At 42.4% G+C, this 20,807-nt stretch overlaps 1 protein-coding gene across 1 annotated transcript in view; it reads left to right on the forward strand.

Moving 5' to 3' along the window:
* DNTT (DNA nucleotidylexotransferase) overlaps positions 1-12,707 on the forward strand; it is a 136,537-nt gene extending 123,830 nt beyond the window's left edge. Inside the window, exon 12 of the mRNA XM_066621018.1 lies at positions 12,621-12,707. Coding sequence (XP_066477115.1) covers positions 12,621-12,707 — 87 coding nt within the window. The remainder of the gene's footprint in view (positions 1-12,620) is intronic.
* Positions 12,708-20,807: the final 8,100 nt, after the last annotated feature.

A 20,807-nucleotide genomic window follows, 5' to 3' on the forward strand; every position in this document is an offset into this window, starting at 1 on the left:
CTTCCCCAACTTGGTGCATGTGCAAGCAGCCATCACACTGTGACAGTCTGGGGAATCAAAATATGTGCACAACTCCCATGTTCTTATGTAACAATTCTCCTCTATTTGCCAAGTTGCCTCTAAGGGCACATGGTGTTGCATGTGTCTGTGCGCTAAGTCAGGGGCAGAGTGAAATAGGGATTTCTTCAGCCCTATCTCTCTGCATGTGAGTGCTGTATACTTGCATAGGGAAGGATTGTGCCCATCTATATTTCAATATAACATCATTGGGTTTGGCATAAATGCATTTTAGAGGACAAGAGTAAACTAATGGGCTTGCAGATGTTTTTGTTATTATGGGTCCCATGATCTCAAGCAATTTGCAAACACTTGTTTTAACATCAACATGATAAATCTGTTTTGTTTAATGCTCTCACTTTGGTGACTTTTCATAGATTAGCTATAATGTTAAAAACCTGTTCTTTATAGAAATATATGCAGCTATATTATTTCTGATTCAGAAACTAATCCAATGATAAAATGAAACCAGGGTATGTAATTCTGGTTCATATTGGCTTCAAAATGTATTCATGCTTAGAATGATTAGAATAAATTCCATTGCATATTTTAATACCATTCTTCATGATTTTTCTCAAGGGCTCAGAGTCAATGGCTTATGCTTGGAAAACTCCTTGTTCAATCAGTGTGTTATAATGTCATTTCAAAGAGTGATGGATGGAAAACCAACTTATTTGTAGCTGGATTAGGGATAGATTAGTTCTTTAAAACTGACACTGTAATATGAATATTTCTACAGCAAAATACCAGTTAAATGTGAAATATACATTCTTTGTATAATATAATGCCCGAGGCGTATGAGACTGTTTACCCTGGAGATTGTTATTTTATCAAGGAGAAAATATATAAATATCTCATGTACAATGCAGTGCAAATTTTTTTCCTTTGCCATACAACTTTAATTCCATATGGCTGTCTTCCCTTAGTGTTATCCCCTATGCCTTACAGATGTTATCTTTCATTACATACCTATTTTTTGGGGGGGAGGGGGATGACTCAACACATGCAGTTGCCCTGGAGCACCTTTTCTGTTATATTCACCAAGCTGTTCTTCATATCTGGAAGCTGTCTCTACTCTTCCAAAGTTCTCTGATAACTTCTTTAGCTGCTGACTCTCTAAATCTTGTTTCCTTCCATGGCACAGGTGATTCAAGTACACTTTGGGCAGCCCAATCCTAACATGCACTGGTGCAGTCAGGCTCCATGACCTGCGCTGTATCCAGTGCAGATTTGGTAGCGGCTGGATGTCTACTCGGGTTAGGGGATATTTTCCCCTTACCCTGAATAATGCCCCAGCCTACCCTATGGGGGTTCTTGAATCCATGCCAGCTAAATAGCTGGTGCAAATCTGGGAATACTGGTGTAACATTGGAGGGGGGAGGGTTAGGATATGGCAGAGGAAGCCTCTCCCAAACCCGTCCCCCTTCTGGGCCCAGTCTGCCTCCATTGACCCTCCCCCACCCAGAAATGCCCTCATTCCGCCTCCCTGCCACCCTCTCCACAACCCTCCAACACCTGGCACAAGCTTACCTGCACCATTTGATAGAATGCCTGGATGTGGTGTTGGCGAGATAGCACAGGCCTTCTCACTGGTGCAGCATACTGTCTGGGTGTCACATATGTGCTTTGTGGCATGTCTGCAATACCTTAGACTAGCTCTGCACCAGCCGAAACCAGAGTTTGGATCACACTCTAAGTATAGTTGCTCCATGCTTGCTATCACGGTATAGCTTCATCCATCCCCTCCTGTTCTCAGCCCTGTCCAGAAATTGTGATTGTATCTACAATCAACACATGGAATGATGATTGAGACTATAGAAGTAGGCACTGAACTTCATCTGTTAATCCACCTTGGTCAACCAAATCTATGAATGAACATGCTGTGCAAGCATAGGTGTTATATGTGTGAACTTACTCTTTGTTGGAGCCTATGCATGTAGACCCTGACAAAGCAGTGATCGATGTGTGGAGCCTGATTCCCCTTTCTACACATTGACAGTACCCACACTCAGAACATCTGAATAGGGCTGATGTCTCTCATGATTTTGTAACTTACTCAGCCAAGATCTGAGAGATGACAATCTATGAACATTTTCAGTGGTATTCACTGCATTTCTGTAAGGAGAGAAGCTGAAAGTACTATTCAGCAATTATGATTTAAGAGCATCTGAATATTGCTTTCAGCCCTCCCTCACGCACACTGCCTTATGCAGAAGGTGCCTAATCACAATTAAGTATCAGAAATTACTACTATATTTATTTATGATTGCGCATGTGACTTCTGAAAAATAAATTTTCAGAATTGTAACATTCTTTGCAAAGTTGTAAACATTTACTACACATTTAAATGTATCTTTAGTAGCACTTAAGCATATCTTAAATGCATCTATAGGTTGATCGACAAGCTGTTCCTGGTAGACTGAAATTCTAGCAGTTTACCATTTTAGTCCTATTGAGAACAAGAAGACTGAAATGAGTTTATTCAGAAAAGATTGCTTTAATTGGTTCATGTATTGGGAAGCTAGCTTCCATGACAACCACATGGGTACACATAACCAACAAACTTCGATGTAGGTACAGGTTTTGTGTGCATCAGCAACAAGCGCAGCTACTGAGAAAATGTGCAATTAGATAGGTGAAGTTAGATAACACAATCTGTGTTGTGTCTTCTCCAGATAAAGAAACTGGATAATCATTGAAGAAGACCACATGTAGGTCTTCCACACAGACTCCTATCTTTTACTTTCTTCATTACAATGTTATTCATATGATGTTCTTTGATTATGATAAGTAACACTAATGTTCAAAGTTGCTGCTCAGACAATTAAATCTTTTTTGTGAGTGCTAAGATGACAGAAGTTAGATCTTTCTACAAGCAGATATATACAGATATGTAAAATTCTGCCCAAATTAATTCATACTGAATATTGTAACACCCTGTAGTCTGATTTTTTAAATACATTTTTAATACAAAACATACTGCTAAAGGAGCTAGGTGCTCTTTTACACAAAGAGAAGGGATTTGGTTCAAAATATTTTAAGTATTATTGTTTTCCTACACAGTTTTACAGCCTGACCTATGGGGGGTGGTTCACTGGTGGAATAAGCATTCTACCAACATAAAGAACACTCTGGCAGTGCACAAAGTCATGTGCTGCAGGAGCACTGATGGAGAGGCATGCACTGGTGGTTCATCACAGGTCCAACAAGGACGGTAGGGTGACAAGAGAGGCAGAATAGGGTTGGGAAGGGCAGAATGAGGCTGTATTGCAGCAGGGAGGGCAGACGGGGGTGCTGGCAGGAGAAAGGTAGATTGGCTCTGGGAAAGGGGTGAGTTTGGTCTCAGTGGCAGCCACCAAATCCTAGCCCTCTTCTTAGACCTGATCCTGCATCATGTGTCCATGTGGACCTGCAGCAGTGATTTCATAGCACAGGGTCAAATAGACCACTCCATGCCATGGAGGCTTACTCCTGTGTAATGAGAGGAGAAAAGAGAGAGGGGGACAGAGCAGTGATTCTATTTTGGCATTGCATCAGTGGAGGGGGTGTGTGGAGGGGGAAGGATAGGATAGGGTTGTTAGTCATATAGTTTTCTGGTAGCTCTTAGTCAGTTACAGGTTGGCAGTGCTGAATATACATGCTTTCTGAAATGGTTTACTAATTTAAAAGGCATAAAACAAATAGTTCTAGAGCAGAGAAAGCTTTCCAGCTATGGATGGTGTTTCTAAAGCAAGCAATGTCAAGGCTAGAGGTGGGATGAGACAAGAGGAAATTGCCAAGAATAAGAATCAAATAGCAGATCTAAGCAATAGCCAGGGCCAATATAAATGATATGTGGACTCAGTCAAAATGCCCCCCCCCTTTGTTTCATGGACACCTGAACAAAATCATTTGATATATCTTACTATCTTTTGCATGTGTATACAGGTCATGCCTCATTATCCATTGGGTTTCCATTCCAGAACCCCCAGTGGATAAAAAAAATCAGTGGATACAAAATCAATGGAAAAATAGCTTTAAAGACCCACTTCCAGGTTTCTTGTTCTTCCATTGTTGCTCCAAAATGCATTGGTATCGACGCTATACCACATTCAGCCACTAGATGGGAAAAAAAATAAAATCTAGTGGAACGGAATTAGAATTATTTAACAGCGCAAAGGTAAAAAAAAATTGGATTTTGATGCTTTTTTTCCTTGTACAAGGCAGTGAACCTCAGTATCTCTGGTGAGTCAAATCAGTGAATATTGAGGTCTTGCCTGTAATCTGTGTTGTGTCTTCTCCAGATAAAGAAAATGGGTGATCACAAAAGAAGCCAGTGCTTGTGTCCAATATTTTACGGACATGCAAGTCTTATTTACAGATGCTTTACAGACCTTAATATTTTTGTTATGGAATATTTGAGAAAAATAATTACATCTTTTTGCCTTGTATTATAAGAATATGCTTTTGAGCTTATGTCTAATTTATCATTTGCTATATTACCCTCTCCAGTGAGGTTTTTTCCTATAGTTGTCAGTCATGATAGTAAGATCTTGCTTTTTGCGCTTTTGCTTAGGATTATTCATTCTTCAGTGCTTTAAGGTAGATGCTGCCAAGTCTTGCAGACTCATGGGAGTGGGGTAAGCATAATTGAAATTGATAGAGAACAAGAAAATAATCACTTCAAAGTGCTATTTTGGGACTTGTAAAAACTTGAATGTCAATAAGAGGTGCATCTAGTTATTTGTGCTGTGCCGTTCATTTGGTTAACATTGAATCACTCAGTCAATCCAAACTAATTTCCGATTGACCCATCTTTTTGAAAAAAGGAGGAGTCAAAAGTGCAGGAGTTGAACATATATCTCTGATTAAACCTGAGCTCTCTTAGGCTTTCCTGTACAGCACTGCCTGCTCGCCTACCAGCTCCCCAAATCTCTCGATCTTTGGACTTAAGATTGATCTGTGTTGGGAAGGAACCCTTGTCTTGTCCTGGCACTGCTCCAAGTTGACGCATTGTGGCTGCTGGGGCTTACTCTGGGGCAAGAAGACAAATGTGTGCCATGAAATGAAAAGGTTAGAAATCTTTAGATGAACAAAGTTAATGTGATGGTAAATGTCCTTTCCATTTTGATAATCAGAGGAAATAACTTGTAAGCCACACAACTTCCTACTGGGTAAAAACATTGTGACATGGTACTCATGTGAATTGATGCTAGAAAGATGTACACTCCCTTTTGCTCTTAAATTATATGGGATATCTCAATTTTGGGAATTTAGCACCAGTACCATTCCCAGAGGGGGCAGGCAAAGCACTAAGTTTTACAGGCTCCTCAATGTGCTGTACAAGCAGCCCCTTGCTTTCAAAGCCGCCTCTGCATTGTTCTTGCCACCTGGAATGATGTGAGGGGAAGGGGCTGCTTACGTGACATGTTGAGTTGCCTGTAAAACTTAGTGCTGTGCCCCTCCCCCCGGGAAAGCTACTGTTTAGCACATGTGACCTGGGCCTTTGACAGCTTTTTCCAGCCCATAGAACACAACAGTAATCATTTTCTCTCCAGAGCAGTGTCCTGGAAGGTTTGCAGCCTATTCAGACATTTCTGGTTGGCTTATCCTGTAAGAGCTGTCTGGCATTGGGACAGTCTGCTTTGCACAGTGGCAGGCTCTCCCTCATATGAGATTTTCAAGCAGAGGCAGGGTGGCCCCTTCACAGGGATGGTTTTTCTAAGGATTTGATCCAGATTTGGTTGGAAAATGTGACATGCTACAGATGGTTGGCTCTTAATTCCTCAGCACATAGAGAGAACATTCTTAGGTTCACTGTGCTGAAAGAATTCTGTGCTCAGATTGGCAGTCCATCTCACTTCAAACAGGGGCCAATCAGATACATCCAGGGAGCCCACAAAAATGACAAAGTGGCATCAGCCCTTCCCTGTTGTTGGTTCCAGGATTTCATATTCAAGGGGATACTCTTAATAGACAGTTTTTATTTAAGTATCCTAGCTGATAGATCTTCTCCCAAGAATTTGTCTAATCCTTTTAAAAAGCCTTCTAAGATAGTGGCCCTCATTGTATCTTGATGTGGCACCCCTCTGCACTATCATTTATCTGAGAAAAAGTCTTTAACTTTTCCGTATGCTTGCTGATAGGCACTTTTATCCTGGACTGCTGCAGCTCCTGTGTGGTCATACTTCAGGGGAGTCCAGCTCATTGGACTAGTTGTCCCCATCTCCGTTATCCTGTACTCCTGCTTCATGAATTTCAAAATGCCATCCTCCCCTCAGCTGTTTCATAGTTTAGGTGATAATTTAGTTTTTCTGGGCTCATTGACTTCAGCCGTGGAAGCCTGCCTCATTTGTTTCCTGGATTCAAATTACTGCAAGTGGTAATTAACGTGTGTGTCTATCACATCCCGTTTGTCTCCTGCGTCTCCTTATGACATAACATTGTATGTGCAAAGATTCTGTTTTGTGAATTTGTGCACATCCATTGGGATTTGGCTGTTAATCATGTGGAAGTGTCTCCACATGAATTTGGGATTGTGTCTGTATTTCCACATTGGTGTGAGTGGGTATGAATGAATCAGAAGCTCAGATAAAATACATCCAAATATACAGATGGACGAGTGTTGACATTTGAAGGCATGCCAACACTCTTCATGGAACTACAGAACTCAAATAGGCTCGGTTAAGAATGGCTCCTATTACCAGGCACTTCATCAACATGAAATTAAGTTCCCATAGGAAACTCAGGGTAGCTAAGCAGTGGCTTGATCATGACAATTGTAGTTGCAGCTTGAAGAATATGTAGTCTGGATATTGACTTTCAGACAAATGCCTGTTGGTTTGTGGCTTGAGAAATATTTATAACTTTGGAGATGACAAAATGAGTAACAAATTACATGATCCAATAACATACAGAATCTCAAAAGAAACATTTTACAATGAAAGAGACAAGAGGGTAGTTTTATTGCTCTCTGAAACTTTTCGTCTGACTTTTGCTAATTTAGTTGAAAAAGTCTTTTTCCACTCCCTTCTGGATTTTCTCTCCATTTCAGCTGTGAGGTTTTAGAATGGTACAGGTAGGCCAAGAACTGGGTCTACTGGTTGAAACAGGGATAAATGAAATAAGAACCTAGACTGAACTTTGGAGAGATTGTTTTGTTCCTTGTTCCTTTTGCTTTTGCGGGTTTGCAAAAAATGGCTCTCAGTTAATGTCACATATTTCAGGTAATAACTGAAGGGTCTGTCAGGCAAAAATACTGTAAATTGCAGTTAAAGTTTCTGGGATTGGGTGTATAAAATGTACCTATAAAGAAAATAAATACTAGTGCCCACTTGACTTTCTAGGGCCTTGTGTACTGTAGTATATCAGTCTAATGACAGTTGTCAAATTTTATTTTATGCCTGCTTTATGATCTCAACTTTTAAATGTCCCTTTTTCATTTTTTTACAAAAGAAGATATGCTTACTATACATTTGGGGGGAAATTTTGGAAACTTCAACACAATCCCTTTTGTTGGTGAAAAACCATCTCTATTGCTACATGTCTGTGATTGTGTGTGTATATACATGCAGTGACTTGTGTGTGTTGTGTGGCTTTTTTCTTGAGGGGAATAAACTTGACGGGAAGTTTTTTGTGAAGATTGAAGTCAGTCTGCCATTGAAGGCAGGGGCTTTCTTTGTTCAGCCTGCCCCCTGTGTGACCCAGAACAGAGATGTCATGTACCCAATTGGTGTGTTTGACATTGGGGAGGAGTGAGATCAGCATTTTTGTGCTTTGTGCTCAGCATTTGGTGCAGCAGAAGTTCTGCACTCTATTCCACTCACCCTTGGATAGACAGATTAACTGGTCACCTTTGAGGGGCCAGGTAGAAATGCTTTTCTGATTGGCATTTGTTGGGAAGTTTTCATTCTGTTTGTTTGTTTGTTTGTTTGTTTGTTTGTTTGTTTGCCTATCCAGGTGTGGTGTTAGATTAGCCAGGTTGGTAAGAGAGTGGAGTTTAATCGTTAAGGCCCACAGCAGGATTTGCGTTGAATTGGTTTCTGTCATCAATAAAATTGCCCCTTGCATACTAAGTATCCATGTCTCATGTCATTTGTGGATGGTGCTAGAGCAGGGGTGTCCAAAGTTTTTGGCAGCAGGACCACATCGTCTCTCTGACACTGTGTCCAGGGCCGGGGGAAAAAAGAATTAATTTATATTTAAAATTTGAAAAAATTTATGTAAGTTTACATAAACGAATATACAGGTGAAGCCTATTTATCCACGTTAGTTCCGTTTCGTGACTCGACGTGATTAACAAAAAACACGTCCTGCTAAATTCTATAGAGTTACGCAAATGCACTGCAGCCTGACACTTCCGGATGGAAGGAAACTAAGGCAGCTGTTATCAATCCCCTCCCCTCTGTACTCAGCCCTCCCCATTGCCAGCTGTCCCGCTGAGCTTTTAAGAGTCCAGCCCTATGCATTTCTACTCAGAAGTAAGCCCCATTGTAGTCAATGGGGCTTACTCCCAGGAAAGTGTGGAGAGGATTGTAGGCTATATCTCATGCTTTACTTGGTGGGAAGGCTTGCTTGTGTAGGTGATTGCCTGCACCATGGGGGGGGTTGTTTGTCTGTGATTGCCTGCACCATCTCAATGGGGGGGGGAATTTGGACTCCCTGGGTTTTTTAAAGCAATCACCTCTGTTGCTACCACACCTGCCCCTGTGTGTGCGTGAGAGAGTACATAAGAACAGCCCAACTGGATCAGGCCATAGGCCCATCTAGTCCAGCTTCCTGTATCCCACCAAATGCCCCAGAGAGCACACCAGATAACGAGAGAGAGAGAGAGAGAGAGAGAGAGAGAGAGAGAGAGAGCTCCACCTTGCTGCATGTGTTCTGGCTACAGAGATTTTTGGCCCCCCCCCTTCCCTCTTCAGCCTCTTTGCTGGCTCAGGGGCTCCAGGACTGTTACTGTTCCTTTGCAAGGGGAACCTCTTCCAGGTCTCCAGGGCTATTTCCCTGCCAGGGCAAGGCAGAGCCTTTTTGTAGTGTTTTGGGCTGCCTGGAAATGGAGCAAGATGCCAGCACAGGGCGAAGGAGGCAAAGGTGTGTGTGACTTTAGGTTCCCCCACCGCATTCGCATTGAGACAAATCTGCAGCTAAAAAATCCATGGATAAATAGGCTGTGCTAAATACAAGCACAGCCTATTTATAGATGAACTTATATGAATGAATGAAGTTCTTGCAATAGCTCAAGGCCTATCCTTTGCTACTGCTACTGCATCACAGACATGAAACAACAAGCAGTGGAGGAAGCCCTCATCCCACAGCTCACACGAGAGGTCAAACAGTCGCCCTCACGCTGAGAACAGTTGCATTGGGGCTCCAACAAATCTCCGGAGGGTCAGTGGCTCATTGGAGACTGGGGGCTCCCTGAGGCCACGTTGAGAGGCCTTGAGAGCCATAAGTGGCCCCAGGGCCGGGGTTTGGGCACCCCTGTGCTAGAGCAATGATTAAGGCCAAACTCAGCTTCGTGAAAGGGGACTTTTCTCCAGTGCAGTCTGACATTTTCCTTCTTGGCTGACTTGTCTACAGGCAAGGGTGAAGTGAAAGCCTTGGGTGAAGTTATCTGGGTGGAAGCTATGTATTTTTTCCATCTTGCAGATCAGCTAGATGGCCTTGTGGTTGGCTTCACCATGGGTTCTGCAGTCATGCATGTTGTAGTCCATATAGAGTTAGTCTCTGTAAAGAGGGTCTGTGAAACGTGACTCCTGTCTCCAGGAAGTCCTTAAAAGGAAATTCAGTGAGTCTAGCCTTGAAGGGTCAGCTAGAGGTAATAGAGGGTTCCTCTTGCTAGGCAGTGCACCTGGGTCCTGTAGGGGTTCCTGGGAAAGGTGGCAGAAGTTGCAGGAAATATGGGCCCTTATCCTGGGGGCCAGGACTTGGGTGCATGACCAAGTGTAATGGACTCTAGTTCAGTCTCCTATGGTGTTGGAATATTGCTCCAGGGATTGGCATTCTCATCCCTTTCTCCTGTAGCTAACCTCTTTCCCCTCTTTTTCCTCACCTCCTCTGCTTTGTTCCAGCACTTTCCTTCTCTTTTCTTTCCCTCTCTTCCTTGTTCCACCCTCTTCCCTCCTCCCTCTCCCTCCTTTCTCCTCTTCCCTCTTGCTTCCAAGCTTCAACTGTTGCAGAGCATCTTTCCATGGCACCCAACGATGACTTCTTGTTATTGCTACTCTTAGTAGTACTTCTCAAAAAACATAGTTTTACTATGTAAACTACTTTGTAAATATGTCAATAAAAAATTTCCTGAGGGTTCACAATATAATAAAATATATATACAGGTGGGGCTTCAGTGTCCATGAAGGAACCATTCTCGGACCCCCCCCCACCCCCCATGCAGGGATATTGAAAATGGCAGTTACTGAAATATTTGGTTTTGGACCCCTTTCACGCCTCCAAAGGCAACTGGAACTGTGCTGTAGTTGCTCCTGGAAGGATTTCTGAAGCCCGCAGAGGTTGCATGTGTCTGTCCATGGTCTCTGCAGATTTCAGAATGACTGAAAAGGCGAAAAAAGTTACTTCTAGTGTCTGCAGGGAAACTGTAAGTGATGTTTATAATGCCTTAGAAGCCTAGGGAAACCCTGGATGGTTCACAGGGGGTCCAAGGACTTCCTGGGACCTCCTACTGACTAATAAGGCATTAAAAACATCACTTATGGTTTCCCTCCAGAAACCAGAAGTAGCTTTTTTTTGTTTGGCCTTTTTGGCTGTTTTGAAGCCTGCAGAGGCCAAGGGCAGACTTGCACGGCCTCTGTGGGCTTCGGAAAGCCCGAGGTGACCAGAGTAGAGCTCTGGTCACCTTCAGAGGGTTCTGGTGGGGCCAGATCTATAAAATAGCATATATAAAAGAGCCACCAGCAACTGTCACTGGAAAAGACACCATGCTAAGGTGATGAGGAACACTTGCTCTCCCCCTGCTGAATATAAGAAGACACCATTTTAAGAGATGCCTCTTTGCCCAGTTAGCAGGGGTTGCCCAGTCATTACTGGGGCGGTTTCTACTGAGTCGCTTGCAGAGGCAGCTGCATCTCACTCCCAGTTAGTTGCAAGGTGCCAAGGCATTCTACAGCAAGGCACAGCTGAAAACCTACTAGGATTTGGCTGGTGATCCTTGTATCCATAATCTGTTGATGCGCCTGCCTGCCAAGCAGAATGCAATGACTGTGGCCTTAAGAAAACTTTGTTTCTCAGTCATTCTTTCTTTGGGACTGTTCCATCTTCATAGATCTCAGAATGCTACCTGAAATAAATGGCAATATTAACTTTGTACAATTTGGATCTGGATTTGAGATATTAGAGCTGGGAATAGCTTTCCTGGCCTGCCTTCCTCCTCTGTCCTTCACAGTTCATTTCCTGCCACTGCCTTCTGCCACTTGCTGCATTTAAAATGGCAACAGTTACGGCCAATGAGAGAAGCAGAGATCAGGATCAGAAAAAGGCGGAAGGGGCAACCATCACGTTTATGATTTGCATTGGTCCAATTTCATTCTTAACTGATAACTGCACACCACTCTACGTAAACTTTAACTCATGATGTTGAATGGTTAATAGTGGGTGAAGTAAACTTGCTCCTTAACTGGGAGATAAGGAAGGCACCAAAACTTTTACCTATTTCCTCCCACCCAGCTGCTGTCTGTTTTGCAACAACTGGTTTGTTGCGGCAGGTGGGGAAGGGATGGAAGACAGAACCAGGGAGAAGCCATTGCAGCCTCATCTCCCAATTTAAGAACAGATTTAAAGGCAACAACAGAATCTTCAGGATGCTACTCTGTACTAGTGGAGATAAACCCAGGTCTGGGCCATTAATTTATTTTATTTGACACATTTATATTCCAACTTTCCACTCAACCTTGGGTTCACAGTGTGGCAACAGATTACAACCTCCCTTTTTACTCCTTTCTGGAAAAAAAAAATGCTTGGTGAAGATAATTTAATACGTTGTGTAATTTAAATCCAGAGTTCTCTTATACATCAATTTTTTTTGGGAAAAGCTACATTCATAATAATAAGAAAATGAGTGAAAAAACAAATTATGAGTTAAAAGTGATTGGAAATTTGATCTTGCTGCGCTAACAAAGATTAATTGATTAAAACATTAAATAAGACTGTTCACTTCACGCTTCAGGTATCTTATTGATCACTGAAGCTGAATGAGAAATACAGCATTGCAATTCATAGACAGAAGTCATTGGGAAAACAGCCATTCTGCATTAAGTATAGTTAATGATCATGTTAGCAACCATAAATGTAATATTTATATTGATTGAAATAATTGCTTGGTTGAGATAAGGGGACAACTCCTGTGCACAGTTTTTAAAATCGTTGGTGCTGAATGCAAATGGATTATAACACGCTTAAAGAAGAGTGAAGTCTGTATAAACCAAATAAAGTTCAGAATGTTTTCTCTGTTTTATCTGATTGTGATGGTGAGATTTCTACATTTTCCTGACAAAACCAAGATAAGTGGCATTTCCTAATCTTTTAATTGAGTTTTATGCCTTGTCTTATACTGATTTTATTTTTAATTCATACAGAAAATGTTTCTGGGTGCTGCAAGTGAAGAAGACATTTTTGCTCACCTTGGCTTGGATTACATTGAACCATGGGAGAGAAATGCATAGAGAGACTTGCTAAGAAGCGTTTAATAATTGACAGAAATCCACCTGCCTTTAAGGTGTTTTTACTACCCCAGAGATATGTGCGTGCAAGATATAATGAGAAACATTTCTTGTTAAAATGTGAACATTAGTCGTGGTGCAACCTTGCTGTTTTAGGACCTACTAACCAACAACAAAACTATGCACAAAATTTAGCCAGATACCATGTACAGTTTATTTTGTGTGAATAAAAATATAGTGGGGTAGAATTTTCACCCCAATGATACTGACAATTTCTCATGCAAGAAAAAAAATTTTTGGCTAGATTTTCAGTGAAGCTGGGATGTTTTATTGGTTTTTTTTTTCTTTTGGGAGGGGGGTCACTGAAGTGACCGGAGAGATGTTAATAGTTTAACAACTCTGTCATCAGTGACTAATCACACATTTCAAGAGACCTAATCTGCATTTCTAAGCTCAGGTGCCAACATATAAAAAGTTTATGTGCCAACACATTAAAATGTTCTAAGAAGCTTTTAAGGGGCCACATTCTTCTTTTTTCAGTTCTTCAAGCTAGAAGACTGCTTTGCAAGCAGATACAATCTACATTTCAAATAAAAGAATGGCACAGAGTACCTCTACAATCTACATTTCAAATAAAAGAATGGCACAGAATACCTCTACCACAGCCATCGCTCAAGGCAAACAAATACTTCTTCATGAGAGATTGCTCTATGTAGTCCTGTGAGACCAAATGACAACTTCACAGCAGGGAGCTTTTTTGCATGAGAACAAACCTAAAAAAATTGAATGGGTGGTGTATGTTTTGAAATTATATTCTCTGCATACGAGTTATTATGAAGTTTTATTTACCCAGTGGCAGTGATACTTAGTAGCTTTAAAAATGTTTGTTGCTTTGTACTATATGATTTATGGATGTGTGGAGTCTGCCTAATTTGTTCAGGAGACAGGTGAAGTTTTATTTTACATCTATTTTCTGTACACAGATCTTATCTGCATCAATCTCTTCACAAAAATTCTTAATCTTGACTTGGGGTGACTTTCTCACCCCATTTTATGTAAAAAAAAAAAAAAAAATCTTTAGGGTTATAAACATCCCAAGCCAGTTCTTGCAGTTTTTCTTTTAAAAAAATAAGCTAGGTTAAGGGTCAAAAACAGTCTTAAGGGTTAAAAACACAGGGCTGGATGTTCATAATAATAAATATATATTTATTATTTAGAAAGATAATTATACATAAATCACTGTAGGTGTAGGTTTCCTCTGAACAGCTGAAGTGAGAGGATTGTTTTAAAGTCCAATGAGCAGTGGTACTCAAACTTCTTGGGAGTAAATCTCTCAATTAAGTCTTTGTGGGGGAGGTGGGTAGGTAGCAACATGATCCCCAGGATCATACCACTGCAGTGGAAGAAGAGGCTATTTTGTGACCCAGTTCCAGTTTCGTTGTGATCGCAACTTTCACTTTTTACAAGCCACGGGGACCCCTGCAGAGCACTCCACAGGGCTCCCCATACCTCCCTCCCCCCGGACCCTGGCAGCACATGTTAAGTTTAAAAATAGCCCCCCTTTTCCTGCAGTGGTTTCTCCATGATACGAGAAGTCATGTGTTTTGAGCTCTAAAGCTCAGTCTGAGCCCAGCAGTGGTTGGGGACAGATGTTTCTGACCTTGGATGAGTTCAGACTCTGCTCCAGAGGCAAGGGGGTGGTGTTCCCTTTGCCTCCAGAGGAGGCGCGCGTGGGATCTGTGGATATAGGGGGCCCTGTATAAGTCTTCTCAGAAGCATTCAGTGTGGATTTACTCTCAGGTAAGTGTGAATGGAATTGAAGCCTTAATGTAGCTTTTAATGTAGCCTTATGCAAATTTTATATTTGAAAAATAAGATGTAAATAATATTTCTATTTCTATTGTCTTGCTTCACCTAGTTGGGGTAACATTGAGATAAATGATGGGGTGCAATAGTCACACAATGGAATCAAGCCTATGATACATGGAGTCAATTAAATACTGTGGATTTGATTTCTACAATATTTAAAGTGTTCTGAACATTTTTTTTTAATCACACAAACTTCTTGCAATTACAGATAAGATAGTAGACCTGTTAAAATATGTAGAGACTTCTGGGATTCATCTTCTTGGTCCTAATTTCATAGAACATTCTTAAGTTACCAGAGAATAATTCATTTGAGAAGCAAAAATGATTCACAGTAACAATCATGGCATTCTTGGTATGGCAAGAAAATGATTGAAAGTGGCGTTATTCTATCCAGGACTTGCTTCTTTAGGTTCGGATAGGAAGGCCCAAATCTTGCTGGCTGACTCCACACCTTTCTGGGTGCCACAGATGTGCCTTATGGCGCATTTGCCACATCCAGTGCTGTCGGTGGAGCTCAGTGCTGGCACTGAGAAGCTTTAGAATTGGGCCCTGACTCAGTAGACGCCAGCTTCATGAAAGAAAATCTCCACTCTTGCTGCTTTACTCACAGCCTCTGTTGTCCATGGCTTTCATTTTTCTTTCATATGCATCCATACACAAGTTAGTGAGCAGCTGTGAAGCTGGCTTCTACTGTGTCAGGGCCCAATCCTAAAGCTTCTTAGTGCCAGTGCTGAGCTCCAACAGCTGCGCTGAATGTGGCAAATGTTCCATAAGGGACATTTGTGGCACTCAGAGAGAAGGGAACACCAACGCTGGGCCAGCACCAGTTGATGCTGAAACTCAGTACCGCTTAGAAGGGTGGTTGGTGCTCTAGCAGCACCGGATGGTGGTAAATACTGATTCTCTCAAGTCTGTGCCAGCGGGGTTTGGGTCTTTCCCTGGGGGAAGGCAGCAAAAGCTCCCTTCCTCCAAGGAGACTTCCAGTGGCTTCCTGGACACAGCTGCAGCTGCTTTGGCACCACTGCTCCAACGGACACAGAGAAGCTCAGGATTGGGCTACCCGACCACTGACCCATCTAATTCAGTTTTACCAACACTGGCTGGCAGCAGCTCTTTAGGGGTCTGAACTAGATGGGCCTTTGGCCCTATCCAGCGGGGCTCTTCTTATGTTCTCTGAAGCTGCCTGATAATCAGCAACTCTACACAGATCAGCGAAAGGTTGTTGCAGAGTCCTACTTTAAAGATTGGCACAAGTGAATTTTCTCAGAAGTATAATTTGGTTTCATGAATGTTTCTTCTTGTGCTAATTGTTTTTTGACCAGCTGTCTTGCAGGGGGACTTCCTGAGATCAAAAAGGTGGGATTGCTGAACAAGGAACCAAACAAACAAATGTGTCTGTACAGGCCCAATGAATTTTATCACTGTGATTTACATACAGAACTCAGAGTGCTTGTATTTAACATTCTGCCAAAAGCTTTTGTCATTGTACTCTTTTGGATCACAGCCTTCAGTATTGGCACACAGTTATGCTGTGATGCTAAGTGGCTTTAATAATTGGGCAAGGTATCAGAAAGTTGAAGTCCAATACTGGCACGGGCACTTAGAGTTAGGTAATGCGAGTAGCTGCAGTAACAGCAATTACAGAAACTGTAAGTAACACTTCTACCCCTTAATATTTTTACCCTGAACAAAAGCATTTATTCCTCCAAAATGTGAGGTTACATAGTGATTACCCATGTGTCACCATAAAATCATGGGCAATTAAGCTCAGTGGGATTTGCCAAGCTGTTTTCTCTCTAGGTCCAGATTTCCTTAATGTTTAAGAAGCTAGTTTCCAGTGGTTACACAGCAGGATTAGACATTGAGGGTTCATGGCCATCAAATTATCCCCAGCATTAATAACACTCCATATTTAAATATCAGTATTTGACAGGCAAAACTAGACTTAAAAGCTTCCACAACTACACAAAAATGGCAATAATGGATGGGTGATTTGAAGTGTGGCTCTGAAAGGTAATTAAAATCTGGAACTTTTCTAAGAACCTGCTCCAGAGAAGTAGGGCTGTGTTAGTAAACATGACTGTCAAAAAAAAACCCTTCCAGTACATATTTCATTATGCCAACATTTGACTCCAATTTATTAAAAAAGATAGATAACACACTGTGTGTGTGAAGTGTGACCTCATTTTAATGAATAAACAATTCCAACGATCCTTCATAAGAATGAAAATCTTGGCACACTTATAATATATCAGGTATAAAGCAAGCTCCGTCCTGCAGCATTCACTTATCAGGAGAAGAGCCAATTAGTTTAATGGACCTGTTTGGGAAATCAAAGGCCTGTTGGAAGTGAAGGACAACTGTGATAAAACAGATCATTTACTGCCCAAACAAAGCAACTAGCAGTGGTTTGTGGATGCACAAATGGTACTATTCAAACTCCCCGGAACTATTCAGCTCCAAGGAACTATTCAGCTCCAAGGAACACATCAGCTATGGTACATCTCAAATTAAGTTTGAGCTGTCTACACTGCAGTGTCCCATTTTGTACTTGGGACTGGAACATAATTAAGTCCTGTTGAATTAGTTTAATTAGAGTTGAGTATCAAAATGCCATTTTTTGATTGCAAAAATCTATCCATAATTCATTTATGTAAATGTAATTTAAGCTAAAATTTAGAAAATATTTACTCCCGAGAAGTCTGATGGAATTTTTCATTGGTGAATTGCTTTAGTTTCCAACCTCAGTCTGCTGAATGGCTAGACTGGTTGGAAAACTCATGACTGAATAAGAAATGATACTTTAGGCGGTCTTGCTTGTTAAGTTTTCATTATATGTGATCATTTTGGTTTCATGTAATATGAAGAGTAAATTTGTAAAGTTCTGACAGAAGGAATTGTATGTATGTATTATTCCTGGTATGACATTAATATTTTTGGTAGTTTTCATTGGAAAACTAATTTAAAAGGACAGAATTTTAGAACTGTGAATTATTTGTCCAAGGATATCCCCCCCCCACCACACACACAAATAAATGAGACATGGTAATATTTGATATAGTGGGCCAGGGCTGACCACTGTGATTCCTTTCTGCAGTTGAAGATGGATCAGAATCCTCAACCCACAGCCAGGGTCTGTTCTTCAATGAGCCAGGCTGAATTGGTTGCCTTAGGTTGCAGATTGGTGGAACCAGTGCAATTACATGGGCTCCACCCCTACTGTACATCTGTCCCTGTGTCCTGTGTGTGTTCTTCTACCTGCCTTTGCCCAGTAGCATTCCCAAAAGCAGCCTCAGCCACTGAATTTGTTCAGTGTGAGGTGGTGTGCAGACGGGGGGGGGAGGGGTAGGATAGGGTGGTAACCATCATTATGAAAACCAGGATGGTGTGGTTTGGGAGTTGGACTTAGACCTGGAAGATCCAGGTTCAAATCCTCACTCAGGCTTGATGCTGCCTGGTTTACCTTGGGCCAGTCAGTCACTATCTTATTTCTATACCTACCTCACAGGGTTGTTGTGAAGACAACTCAGCTTCTTGAAGGAAAGGAGATATAAAATTATGAAAAATAATTCCAGGTAGCAGGAATGATGCTGCTTCACTCCCCTCCCAGGGGAGGAAAGGAAGTGATTGCAGCCCTGTAGCTTGATAGTGGGAGTCTACAACACCCTCCAGTTCTTCTTCCTTCTGAATGGGCCATTCCAATCCCCTCTCCTCCAGCCTGAGGTCTGCAAAAAATAAAAAAGTGAAGCAAAAGCTGGCTGGAGGTTAGGATGCTTTTGGGAGCCCAACAGTGATTTCCAGAGCGCACACACACCACCCTGGTAAAGAGAAGGACTCAGGAGCAGCAATTGATGGGCTACAGGCCAGCAGCAGCAGCAACAATTATAATGACTGGAGGAGGCGGGGAACAAGTGGTTGAATTGAATTGGTCTGGGGATCTGGGGCCAACTGTGCCAAATGGCAGCATCCCATCTCTCCTACCTGCTCAGTTCAACTCTTCTCTCTTACTAGATGTGACCCAGATCACTTTAGGTTTTCATGTGTATGGGAAACAGCTCAAGTATAGCCAAAGCAATGCTTGCAATTAGCTCTGTTGATCTATGTTATTGATCAAATTCGGATTAGAAAATGAAACTGTCCATAGGAGCAAAGTACAGTTAGTTAAACGCAACAAGTTAAAATAAAGGCTTATTGAGGCATCGATGCTACAACAGGGTAACAACATTACAAATTAGTAGTGTATAGAAACAGTTCACAGTTTACTGCGTTCAGCATTTTTACATGCAGTCAATTTACTGGCAAGCAGATACGGCAGCTTACATCAGGTTCTCCAAACACAGCATATGCTGGATTTGGATTTTTCCTAGTACAGTTTAACATGTGTGTTGACAAAAATCAAGCTTACTACCGTTTCCAAGGATATTTAAACATGGATGGGTATGATTTTGTATTTTAAGGGGTCAGGGCTGGATCTAGACTTCCCAGTTTCTGTGGTGGTGCATCAAATCTTTACTGTGACATGCCAGCTGCTGCACCTCCCATTTCCTGGATTTCAAAAGGAAGAGGTGAAGGGGATGGAACAGTAAGTGTGGAGGAGAAGGAGCATCAGTGATTCTCCTGCCTTCCAGAGGCGGACCTGCCATTAATAGAAAGTGGCAAATGCCCCAAGTGCGGAGCTTCACACGCCTCTAGGACTGCTTGGAGGCCTCTCTGAGGCTCTTGACATGGTTGGAAACTGCTTCTGGTTTACTGTGCGTGGTTTAAGAGCCCGGGGAAGGTTCAGTAGGCTTCCCTGGTACGTCCTGGAGTTGTGTGAAGCTCTTTGCCCTTCAGGTAAGTGGGGTGTGTGAATTTGCATCGGGGGGTGCTGGCATTCTGCAGGGCGGCCACCATCACAAACCTTTGCCCCAGGGCACGGGGCTGGGGAGATCTGCCACTGCTGTCCCCTACATTTACTGATACTCCACAGTAATAACATAAAACCCAAAACAAAACCCACCAACTTCCAGTAGAGGCACACACTAACATTGCACATATCTGCATGCCTGTCCAAGTAAATGTGCTGGAGGAATGTGAGCAAAGAAACTTACAGTGCAAGTCATTATATGTCTACTCAGAAATAAGTCCCATTATATTCCATTGGGCTCACACCTGAGGAAGTGTGTATAGGATTGCAGCCTTACTTTCCCATTTTGGCTTCAGGTTAATTCTTAATTTGAGTAAGTGGGAGTGCTATTTGTGGGGAAAACACACTAAGGGCGCAATCCTATCTTGTGCTGAAACAGGCAAGCCAGGAAACTTGCGCTGTAACCAGCACAATATAGGGCACCACAGTGGCTCAGCCAAAGGTAAGGGGAAGCTCTTCCCCTTACTCCTGGGTAAGCCAATGCAGCCCCTAAGGGTCTCCTCGGACTTGCACCACCTCCTGAGGTGGCACAAGTCCAAGGAGAACAGAGCAGCTTGAATAACTGCCAGGTCCCAGCCTTGCCTCCCACTCCCCACCCACCCACAGGACCCCACACTGCTCGCCTGCCCCCACCCCTGGCTGTCTCCTCCCTGCCCACCCCAGAGCCTTGTGTCGGCCGAGCTCAGCCAATGCAAGGCTCAGTTCACTCCATTGGTGTGGAGGCTGAACTCAGCCTCTGCAGGCTGGCGCACCTCTGCGCACCAGCGTAACCCACTCACAAGGAGGCGTAAACATGCCTTATGGCTTGTTTGCAACCCTTCTGGGCCGGCACAAGGGACTTGCGCTGGCCCAAGGGCCCCCCAGGATTGCGTCCTAAATGAGTTTACTTAGCAAGAATACAAAGTCGTATACAATATGGGTATATTCTAACCCCCCCTCCCATGCCAAGGCACTCCAAAGTCTGCACCAACCAAGGCCATACTCTAACTTCAATGAAATGTGATAATTGAAAAAATGGCACCTTTATCTATTTTTAGTGATAAGGCAAATTCTCCTTGTATTGGTTTGCAATTGGCTCAGGATGTAGAAGCTTTCTTAGTGGGCAGAAAAAGCTTTATCTGTTTTCTGAGAGTTCTACTCCAGTTTGCAAGGTTAGCACACATGAGGTGATAGTATTGCACAAATGCACATTATCAGGTTGTCCCCTGCAATTACAGTTTGGTTGCACCTGCCCTGCAGACACTTCACAGCTCTAGGTATAGTGGAGAGCCACTTGGCGATTCAACTTTCCTTTCCCAGCACCAAACAAACAAAGGAGGATTTTAGAT

The sequence above is a fragment of the Tiliqua scincoides genome, chromosome 3 (genome assembly GCF_035046505.1).
Source record: "Tiliqua scincoides isolate rTilSci1 chromosome 3, rTilSci1.hap2, whole genome shotgun sequence".
NCBI lineage: Eukaryota > Metazoa > Chordata > Lepidosauria > Squamata > Scincidae > Tiliqua > Tiliqua scincoides.